The sequence below is a fragment of the Agrilus planipennis genome, unplaced genomic scaffold (genome assembly GCF_000699045.2).
Source record: "Agrilus planipennis isolate EAB-ADULT unplaced genomic scaffold, Apla_2.0 scaffold6, whole genome shotgun sequence".
Classification (NCBI taxonomy): Eukaryota; Metazoa; Arthropoda; class Insecta; order Coleoptera; family Buprestidae; genus Agrilus; species Agrilus planipennis.
The window spans coordinates 476,218-487,710 of record NW_020439302.1 but is presented as its reverse complement, the minus strand read 5'-3'; the positions used below and the strand labels follow the sequence as shown (position 1 = coordinate 487,710).

General features: G+C 33.9%; 2 protein-coding genes across 2 annotated transcripts in view; both read right to left on the bottom strand.

Moving 5' to 3' along the window:
* LOC112905641 (fatty acyl-CoA reductase 1-like) overlaps positions 1-1,404 on the bottom strand; it is a 5,696-nt gene extending 4,292 nt beyond the window's left edge. The window contains exons 1-2 of the mRNA XM_025978437.1: positions 1,127-1,404; positions 22-257 (exon numbers count right to left, since the gene is read on the bottom strand). Coding sequence (XP_025834222.1) covers positions 22-257; positions 1,127-1,292 — 402 coding nt within the window. The 5' untranslated portion in view covers positions 1,293-1,404. The remainder of the gene's footprint in view (positions 1-21; positions 258-1,126) is intronic.
* A 951-nt stretch (positions 1,405-2,355) lies between these two features.
* LOC108732633 (putative fatty acyl-CoA reductase CG5065) overlaps positions 2,356-11,493 on the bottom strand; it is a 17,458-nt gene continuing 8,320 nt past the window's right edge. Inside the window, exons 2-6 of the mRNA XM_018463538.2 lie at positions 8,188-8,410; positions 5,286-5,626; positions 3,944-4,113; positions 2,842-3,077; positions 2,356-2,587 (exon numbers count right to left, since the gene is read on the bottom strand). Of these exons, the coding sequence (XP_018319040.1) occupies positions 2,384-2,587; positions 2,842-3,077; positions 3,944-4,113; positions 5,286-5,626; positions 8,188-8,397 (1,161 nt within the window). The 5' untranslated portion in view covers positions 8,398-8,410 and the 3' untranslated portion in view covers positions 2,356-2,383. The remainder of the gene's footprint in view (positions 2,588-2,841; positions 3,078-3,943; positions 4,114-5,285; positions 5,627-8,187; positions 8,411-11,493) is intronic.

Sequence of the window (11,493 nt, the reverse complement as noted above, 5' to 3'; positions counted from 1 at the left end):
TATAAAATATTCTTTTCTTACCTTATAAGAAGTCACGTTCACTACTAAGGGTTCGTCAGAGGGCGGATTGTTTCCAACTTTCCAAGCGGCCAAAATGAGACCATTTATCGATACATCGACAGGCATTATGTCAGCTTCTAGGGAAGCATCACAATGCATGGTCCTTATAACGCCTTTACCAGCACCTACGATTAATCCTGTGGGTCCATTCAAGTTGTCCACCCATCCCGGAATCGGCTCCTTCCATGCCGCAGTTACTAATTAAATTGTTACGATTATGAAAAGATATTGGATTGACAAATTGCTAAAGGCTGGTCAGAAAATGTTGTTCTAATTCGGGTCTAGTCTAAATCTAGCATCGAAGCTGGAAGGATCTTTGAAGAAGCTTGCCACTTATGCTAGCGAAACGTTAGGAAGTGACTCCAACAGACTCTTTGATTTAATTTGATTAATTGGGCTGTTTTAGAAATTATTTGTTATCTATTTGATTAAAAAAGCAACTGAAATTTAATTAATATAGAATCACACTTTTGCTTTGGTAAGCAATAAATTTTTAATAACGAGTATATTGCAAAGACAATTCACTTGTCGACTCATTTAAAGTTTTTCATTTTTTTAAGTAACTTCCCTTGTAGTGTAAAGTAAAGTACAATAAAGTGTGTTTAAAGGAGATTGGCGATGTTCCAAGGTTCGATAGCGCATTCCAAGTACAAAAGAAATAAAATTTTCAAAATACATTACATGGTGTTTCTAAACATGACGTTGCTTTTTAACTATTGTAAAAAATATGTGGAAAGCCTTCTTTTAGAAATTGTAAGATTGGATGGGAGACACGGATGAAGTGGACGAAATTAAAACAAAACAGAAAAATTATTTGTTAAATATTAGCATTTTCTTAAATTATCCGAGCAAACCATATAAAAACTTGGACGAGGTTAGACAGACCCCAAATCGAATCAGTATCCTCCCAAATACTAAGGTTATCGATATGATTTAGAACGCCAAATCACACCACTTGGTTTACAATTTACATAGAATACGTAAATAGAGAAGTGATAATTCTATAGTTATAAGTATTGAGTCTAAGATTCTGGTAACACGTCACCTTCTATTTTCTTCAACTTACCAATCGATGGTCTCGCGATTGCAATCGGTAATTGTGAAGAGTATTCTCCAACTAATTCTTCTGTTAAACATTTCGTATAAGCGTACGTATTTGGCGCATTTTTTAGTAAAGGACGGGTTAGAACGTCCAAAATGTCCTCGTCCATCCACTGAACCATATCTAACATTTTTCTGGAAGAAATTGAAACAATTAACTGTGTTTTGGCCTTTTCAGTTTTCCGTCCCGATGAGTAGTTATCGAGTAATCATTCATCATCATTTCCTTAAAACTTGAACAACCCACATCCTTAACTATTTACAAACAGTAACCTAATCTAGGTCTACCTCTACTCCTAACTCCCGTTTCTGCCTCTAATATGTCTCTGACTAGACCTTTATGCCTAAGAAGTTGTCCTACCAACCTATCTCGCCTATTTCTTATTGATTTCCATAGAGTTCACTGCTCTCTTATTCTTTCTAATACCTCTTCATTTCTAACCTTCTCTATCCACGTTATCCTTATCATTCGCTTGTAACACTACATTTCAAACGCTTCTAATCTTTTCCCTTCTACTGAGCCCACTGTCCATGTTTCGCACCCGTACAGCGCCGCGTTCCAAACATACACCTTTAACAATCCTTTTCGAATTTCTAAATTAACATTTTGCAAGCATAGAAGTGACTTCTTTTTATTGAAGGCGACTCGACCCTGCGCTATCCTCTGCTTTATATCCCTACTACTCCTTCCGTCCTGACTTATCTGACTCCACTTCTTCTAGTTTTTCGTCTCCTATCTTTATATTCGCCCTTTCCCTACTTTTTCTTCCCTTGCATATCAGTATTTTAGTTTTACTTTTATTTATTTTAACACAATACTATTTTGTCAATACCGCTTCCATTTTATCTAAAGCTATCTCTAACTCCTCCTTGCTAGATGCTAATAAAATCAGTATTAATGATGAGCAAAGCAAGATTAAGACCAATACTGTCCAAGTGTTGGTATTGGTCTTGATTTTACTTATTCAGTTTTGGTTTTGGTCTTTCTCAAATAATTCTAGTCTTGGCTTTGGTTTTGCTGGTATAGTCTCGGTTTTGGTCTTGGTGATGGTCATGGTTATGGTCTTGTTAGTATAAAGACAGTCTTGGTCTTAGTCTTGGTCTTGGTCTTCCATTTTCACAAAACCAAAACTGCTCATTTTGCTCATCACTAATCAGTACTGTTCTTTTATCTCATAATTTTCCCACATTTCATTTAATGCCATATTAAATCCAAATTTACTTACAAAGGTTTTCCTCTCGTGAGTGTAAGTAAAAAGTCAATCAGATACGCCGGTACAAGATGCAGGAAAAATACAGCCAACATATGAAGAAAGTAACTGGATTTTATACTTCCTCCAGGATACCATAGACACACGCTGAATGGATTGTTGTAGAAATGCTTACGTCCTAAATCTAGAGCTTCACCCCATGTGATAGGATTATCCTTTAACCAAAATATCTTGTTTAAAAAATTAAATCGAAAAAGGGTGGTTTTGTCAAGGGTAAAAGAAACGTTCAACAGCTCCTTAAGACCCCTAACAAGTTATAATTAAAAGGAAAAATATTATCTGAAAACTTTTACAACCGATAATTCTATCCGGAGAGAAAGTGTAACATTAATTAGTACACTTAAACAAGGAATATGTTAAAAATGTAATATTAATTAGTGTTTTTTTTTATAAAATATTCTTTTCTTACCTTATAAGAAGTCACGTTCACTACTAAGGGTTCGTCAGAGGGCGGATTGTTTCCAACTTTCCAAGCGGCCAAAATGAGACCATTTATCGATACATCGACAGGCATTATGTCAGCTTCTAGGGAAGCATCACAATGCATGGTCCTTATAACGCCTTTACCAGCACCTACGATTAATCCTGTGGGTCCATTCAAGTTGTCCACCCATCCCGGAATCGGCTCCTTCCATGCCGCAGTTACTAATTAAATTGTTACGATTATGAAAAGATATTGGATTGACAAATTGCTAAAGGCTTTCGTGGTCAGAAAATGTTGTCCTAATTTGGGTCTAGTCTAAATCTAGCATCGAAGCTGGAAGGATCTTTGAAGAAGCTTGCCACTTATGCTAGCGAAACGTTAGGAAGTGACTCCAACAGACTCTTTGATTTAATTTGATTAATTGGGCTGTTTTAGAAATTATTTGTTATCTATTTGATTAAAAAAGCAACTGAAATTTAATTAATATAGAATCACACTTTTGCTTTGGTAAGCAATAAATTTTTAATAACGAGTATATTGCAAAGACACTTCACTTGTCGACTCATTTAAAGTTTTTCTTTTTAGTAACTTCCCTTGTAGTGGTAAAGTACAACAAAGTGTGTTTAAAGGAGATTGGCGATGTTCCAAGGTTCGATAGCGCATTCCAAACACAAAAGAAATAAAATTTTCAAAATACATTACATGGTGTTTCTAAACATGACGTTGCTTTTTAACTATTGTAAAAAATATGTGGAAAGCCTTCTTTTAGAAATTGTAAGATTGGATGGGAGACACGGATGAAGTGGACGAAATTAAAACAAAACAGAAAAATTATTTGTTAAATATTAGCATTTTCTTAAATTATCCGAGCAAACCATATAAAAACTTGGACGAGGTTAGACAGACCCCAAATCGAATCAGTATCCTCCCAAATACTAAGGTTATCGATATGATTTAGAACGCCAAATCACACCACTTGGTTTACAATTTACATAGAATACGTAAATAGAGAAGTGATAATTCTATAGTTATAAGTATTGAGTCTAAGATTCTGGTAACACGTCACCTTCTATTTTCTTCAACTTACCAATCGATGGTCTCGCGATTGCAATCGGTAATTGTGAAGAGTATTCTCCAACTAATTCTTCTGTTAAACATTTCGTATAAGCGTACGTATTTGGCGCATTTTTTAGTAAAGGACGGGTTAGAACGTCCAAAATGTCCTCGTCCATCCACTGAACCATATCTAACATTTTTCTGGAAGAAATTGAAACAATTAACTGTGTTTTGGCCTTTTCAGTTTTCCGTCCCGATGAGTAGTTATCGAGTAATCATTCATCATCATTTCCTTAAAACTTGAACAACCCACATCCTTAACTATTTACAAACAGTAACCTAATCTAGGTCTACCTCTACTCCTAACTCCCGTTTCTGCCTCTAATATGTCTCTGACTAGACCTTTATGCCTAAGAAGTTGTCCTACCAACCTATCTCGCCTATTTCTTATTGATTTCCATAGAGTTCACTGCTCTCTTATTCTTTCTAATACCTCTTCATTTCTAACCTTCTCTATCCACGTTATCCTTATCATTCGCTTGTAACACTACATTTCAAACGCTTCTAATCTTTTCCCTTCTACTGAGCCCACTGTCCATGTTTCGCACCCGTACAGCGCCGCGTTCCAAACATACACCTTTAACAATCCTTTTCGAATTTCTAAATTAACATTTTGCAAGCATAGAAGTGACTTCTTTTTATTGAAGGCGACTCGACCCTGCGCTATCCTCTGCTTTATATCCCTACTACTCCTTCCGTCCTGACTTATCTGACTCCACTTCTTCTAGTTTTTCGTCTCCTATCTTTATATTCGCCCTTTCCCTACTTTTTCTTCCCTTGCATATCAGTATTTTAGTTTTACTTTTATTTATTTTAACACAATACTATTTTGTCAATACCGCTTCCATTTTATCTAAAGCTATCTCTAACTCCTCCTTGCTAGATGCTAATAAAATCAGTATTAATGATGAGCAAAGCAAGATTAAGACCAATACTGTCCAAGTGTTGGTATTGGTCTTGATTTTACTTATTCAGTTTTGGTTTTGGTCTTTCTCAAATAATTCTAGTCTTGGCTTTGGTTTTGCTGGTATAGTCTCGGTTTTGGTCTTGGTGATGGTCATGGTTATGGTCTTGTTAGTATAAAGACAGTCTTGGTTTTAGTCTTGGTCTTGGTCTTCCATTTTCACAAAACCAAAACTGCTCATTTTGCTCATCACTAATCAGTACTGTTCTAACTACCTTTGGTAGTTACGTTTACTTGTAGTACTGTTTTGATTGCTGATTACTCGTCAGTTACACATCAGATCGGAAAATTTAATGGGAAATGTCTTCTTTCTTCTTTCCCTAGTCTCTTTTGTATTCATATAATTTACCTTGGACTTTGAGGCGATTTGTACATTTTTTCTTCTAAAATCGTAAGATCGCAGTGGCAATAGGAAGTGGACACGTGAACAAATGCTTTCAATTTTTTAATTGTCAGCGCCAAGTCTAGCATTCTCTTTGTACCTCCTGTGTTCATGAGGAGGGCTTCTTTTAATTTTTGGTCAAAACGAACGTTGGCAGCCATGTGAAACACTACAGTTACATTGTTTTGAACTACATGCAAATCGTGGCTGGAGAGTTTCAAATTTTCTTGTGTTACATCCCCGCAAATGCACTGCAGTTTATTTATTAGATGTTGTCCCTTTGCTGAATATCGTATGTTGTCGAAAACCTAAGAAAAATATAATCAAAATATATTCCAATCACGCATGAAACAAGCAATAAGCTGATATTGTTATTTTATGAACTTAGAGTGGACAAAAAGTCAAACGTTTCATTATTCTGTTCTTATTTTTGATAAAAGACGAAGGTATTTCGATCGCTATTAAAAAAAATCGGTTGTCTGTAAAGTCGGTTTACTGACGATAATTGAACGTGACAACGTCATAAGAAAATACTGATGGAATGGTTTCATTTTTCAAAAGAAAATTTTAATTTTATTTGTTTGATAAATATTTTGTATGGATATAGAGAAGGAGGTAAATGGAAATGTATTATTGTATAGCAGCTGTCCACGCGGACGCATCGCTTACTCAAGTAGGAGAGAGACAGATGTCGAACGCTGCCGAACGCGGAGGCCGATTGTGCCTCTTTGTCGCTCGTTCCGCGCTCTCGCTTGCACTTCAAGCCTTAAATGGAACGCCTCAGAGCGGGGTAACGCCGCATGAGTCATGTTTTTTCGTGCGTGCAGCCGGCTCCATCGAATTATAAGACGTTGTCACGTCAAAAAAGTAATGCTACTTATGTGGGACTGCTCAAACAGGTTGTCTTTTTTATTGTTTACACCCATTTCGAAATATTGACCTCGAAGGCAGGTAAGGAGGACGTTGTTTCCATTTGGGGATTTAGGTGTTTACTTTGGGTTCATTATAGGACACCCTAGGTGATACAGTCGCAAAGGAATCTTCTCTTAACAATCCGAAAATTAAACCTTAACTCTCACTAACTATGATCCAGACGAAGGCAGGGAGCCGTCCGTCGGATGTCCGTCAAAATATTATTCAGTTCGTTGGTAATCAGCACAAGGGTATCATTAAATTGATATTTAAACAATCTAAAGTACTAATCATCTAATAATTCCTTGTTCAACGTGAAAAATTTCTCATCGTTTTCTGTGTACCCATTTTCTTGATCGTTGTGCTTTTACTTTTTAGGGTTCAGTATGAAAAACGGAACCCTTCAGGATCACTCGTGTGTCTGTCTGTCCGTTTTTTCCTTTTCTTCACCATCTCATCTTATTCTTCAACTAAAAGAGCAGTAACTGCTAAATTAGCCAGCGAATAATCTTTAAACACACAACAACGACGAAAACGTCCAAATTTTTCGATAGACTGATTGTCAGCTGTTGTATGACGGACATTTGACGGACGGTTGCCTGCCGCCGTTTAGACGCATAGTGTGAATCAACCTTAATGCGTACTTTTCCTTGCTTCTTTCAGTTTATATTGATATAGAGTTTGCACCATTATTTTAGAAAATATTTTTCAGTTTTGTATTTTTAATTTATAACTGCAGACTCATAAAAAATAGTCAATTAAATTTAAATGTAAATTTTTAGCATTGGTGTTACATGATATAACGATTAAAACAATAATTTTTAACTGGGCTGCACTCCTCCTTCTTTTAATTTTATCTAAGTATGTAGCAGTAATTTATAACACGAATTAAAATAGATTATGTAAACCATCAGTCAATTAATTAACCCTGAATAAATTAGTTGTACTGTTTTGATTTTTTATTTTGCAATCAGCAATTTGTTGCGATTTAACGAGTTATCTTATTAGTGAAGGCATGATATCTGACAAAAAGTAAAGCAGAAGATATGAAAGATAATTATAATTGCAAATTCTGAGCAATGATTAACACTTCCTTCTTCAAGTGTCTTGAAGCTAATCAGAACATAATCGTGATGAATTATTTAAATAATAATTAGCGCACCGTTTTATTTTAAACCTTTATGATATACAGAAGCTTAAGTAGAACAATTGGAAGGTTTCAGAGTCCAGTAACTTCTTGTTGATTTATTACTAATTTTACGTGACTATCAAAAGTTCTTTTTTTTTTTAGTTCAAAAGCATATTGAAATATCCTGATATAAAAAAGGATTTCCATACCTAATCAGTTGTTGACCTTATACATATAAGGACATTAAAGGAAACTGGTTACGTCATTATTAAAATTAATCTAAATGTGAATATTCATTTAGATTATAGAGCGATTCGTAAAGTCATAGAAGTGTCTACCTAATTGGTTTCACCTTGTTGATGTCAGTTTATATTTATAATTAAGGTGAAAACTCTTGTACCTAACTCATAAAATCCCTCGCACTTGAATATATAATGCAGAAAAATGCAGTAGTATAGGTCAAAAGAAACTTCAATTCTAGTTCTCCTTTTCTAAATTGCTGCTTATTATTTATTACTCGTATGTGGCAGTAAGTAAGTAGTAATTGCTGTAGTGTATTGAACAGGATGCAATTTAAAAGGAAATGTAAACATTATACAGGAATGGTTACATGTTATTTTAACTTTTAAATAATTTACTACACTTCGAGAACTATCAGAATTCAAAATTTCAAAAAGTTTAACAGAAGACTAAGGATTAAAATGAGAATGGGTGTTCGATGGACCTCATTTTTTTTTAAATGAATTTTAAATAATAAAGTAGTATCTGCGTGTTGTTGTTGACGTATTAATGTATAAGATTTCAAAAGTCCTTGAGACAATAACTTACAGGAGAATTTACAAAATCTTCCAGTCTTTGTGAAGGATCTCTTCCCCGTTTTCCTCTTACTAGGAGGTAAATTTTTGAAAGGTTTGGACAACACCTGAGAAGCTTTTCCACAAGGACTTTGCCCATAAACCCGGTCGCTCCTGATATCAAAATCTCTTGACCACTGTACCATTCTGCTACACTAGGACTTTGACAATTTTCGACTTCCATGGTGAATTATTTTCTGAAGCAAAAAAAATGTAGTTAATTATTTGCTATTATGATATAAATTGAGAAAAATAACGAAAAATTAGTGTTTAAAAAAAGAAAACAGGAGTATAACGATCTATATCAGGCAAACAGGTAGAAGTTTAAGGAAGAGGTTTTATGAACACAAAATGTTGCATTTATCGTTACAGACTGTACAAGATCTAGCCATTTCATCAATTTTGATGACTGTAAATTATAGATAAATAAGAGGTATTAGTGTCTATTAAATTAATCACAGAGACAATGAAAATTAGTAATTGTGAGTTTACTGTAGGGTACAACAGTCATTAATATAATTCATTTTTCAATTGTTTAATAATGTTCCAATTAGATATCAAAAGTATCATATCAATAATTTGAACCTTTTCAATTTAATAAATTCTTTTTTTTTGGTATTTTGGTTACCAAAACAATCCAAACAAACAAACAATCCAAACAAATACAAATTCTAAGCATTTTTTCTATTTTAAATCAGTTTAATACAACGTGTAATTATCGATTAAAATTTTATAGTATTTACGATTACGAGAAATAATTAACATACTATTTTGCTTGTATATTTCCCAGTGATTCATAGATCTTGGGGAATTTACCAAGCAAGAGGCGTTTTAATAAAATTACAAATCGATCTGGAAGATATTAATCTGCAATAAATAACATAAATATACATATGTCAATATTGAGTTGTTATTTACATTATACGTTACTCAATATTTTCGAATAAGATGTATGTAGTAAACACCAAACAAGGTTGATACATTTGAAGGTCCTAGGTCAAAAGGAGATTCGTTAGGTAATAATTACATCACAAGGGTTCATCAATTTTTATCTATCCGGAAAGAAAGTTTAACATTAATTAGTACCCTTAAACAAGGAATATGTTAAAAATGTAATATTAATTAGTGTTTTTTTTTATAAAATATTCTTTTCTTACCTTATAAGAAGTCACGTTCACTACTAAGGGTTCGTCAGAGGGCGGATTGTTTCCAACTTTCCAAGCGGCCAAAATGAGACCATTTATCGATACATCGACAGGCATTATGTCAGCTTCTAGGGAAGCANGACACCAGCCGCCATTTTGGTAATTTCTTGACGTCATGTGCAGTAAGTATCGAAAACACCGACAAAAAATCAAATGTTAAGTGAAATCGTAATGGTACGCAAAGATGTTTAATTTTTAGAGATGAAAAGATAATATATACAACAGCAATGGTAGAAAATGTAGTTTCGAATTGTTAATTTCTATGGAAAATAAAATCTAGATTTTGGATTTCTTGTGAATCATTTTTACTAGTAAAATAATAAAAATACTAAAACGTTTTGATGTGATTTTATCTGGTGTTTCAGGTTACCGTACCTATATATCTAAAATGCTACGTGCTGTGCTAAATTAAGGATAAAGACACACGAGCACATTCATGAAAATTGTAAACGACGCAAATTCAGTAACAACCCCTTTAAAATCGATATTCTACGCACAAATACTTATGTAAAGCTGTTTGTCCCTTTGAATTCCCCATTGGCAATAACCTTCATCACCCTACCTCCACACTCGCACGAAAACGTTCAAATGAGGTCTCTTGTTTTCGCGGTTTTAATAAATAGATACGGGATGGCTTCACTACAGGCTAATGTCCGATTAAAATTTTTAAGAATTTGTAATTATCTGTAAGTTAACTCAAAAAGTTTTTAGTTGACCCATGAAGTAGTGAATATTCCATCGAGCTTTGTAACCAACAAGTCGCTTGTATTCTGCAAAAATGTATGGAAGTGTATTAACTTTTGGGATGAAAAATGATAATTAGGGAAGCAGAAGAAAAGCTGCGGAAGTTTTATGATGGGAAAAATACCGATTAGAAACCCTGCTCCATCGTTTGTAATAGTTCAAAACTGATTTATTGGATTTGGATGTGGTTGTGGAATCGGAAAATATGTTGAGTCTCCTGGAGGCCCAATTGTGGTCACTCTTCATGGGAGGGTCAATAAAATCAATGATATTATACCAGAAGACCGTCGATCTAAGATACGCGAAATAGTTATGGTTTTGATGTCAAATATCTCTGAAGAACAAGCATCTGGGAATGAAACTATATATTTAGAAAGCCAAAGGCGTTTATTTAATGTTATAATTCTAACCAGTCAGTTATAAAGCCGACCCTGATCTTTCGCTTACTATCATTCGGTTATCTCTTGTACCACTCATGAAGCATTTGCTAACTTAACAAGGGCGTGTTCAAAACGCAGTAAATGACTACAGTCCCAAGTGGAAACAAGAAAGAAAAGTCCCGACTATAATGGGTTTTTTCACCGACACAACTGTGGATTAAATATGGATATAGTAAGATACATTGGTGCAATTCTGATAGGAATTGCTTTCGCATCTACCCTACTCTCCTCATTTGGCGCCTATCGATTTCATTATATTTCCAAACGTAAAAAAACGGTTCGGTGGAAAGAAAATTATCCAATGAGATTTTTGCTGAAACTGACCCCTAATTCTCGAAGCAGGTACAAAGAGACATATTTTCAGGGAGGATTAAAGAATACACAAATTAGAATATCTTGGGGCTGAGTGTATTGAGTTGAAGTGAGATTATGCTTAAAAATAAAATAAATGTACTTATCCTTTTTAATAATATCTGATAATTATTATTATAAAGAACCTTTTTTTTGGTATGCGTCATTTTACTGTAAGTTTGAATTTAAAGATGTCTTTTAATTGTATCGAAAATGATATCGATGAAATTTAGAAAGTTATCTATCTATTAACATTTAAAATTGATTGCATGTATCTTTGCTTAAATGCCCTATCAGTCAATTACATTCGTGTTATTTATTAATTGATTTTCTAATTATGAGTCATTAGACCAATGAAGTAAATGTGTAAAATTTATAATGTCAAATAATCTCAAAATTACGTAAAGATATATCTTGTATTTTCAACCATTTTGTTCATATTTCGGTGACAGAAAGAAAATAAGCAAATAATTAAATAGGTAGTTAATTGTAATTTGATGGACATTATAAACTTATTATTAACTTTATAGATAAATAAGA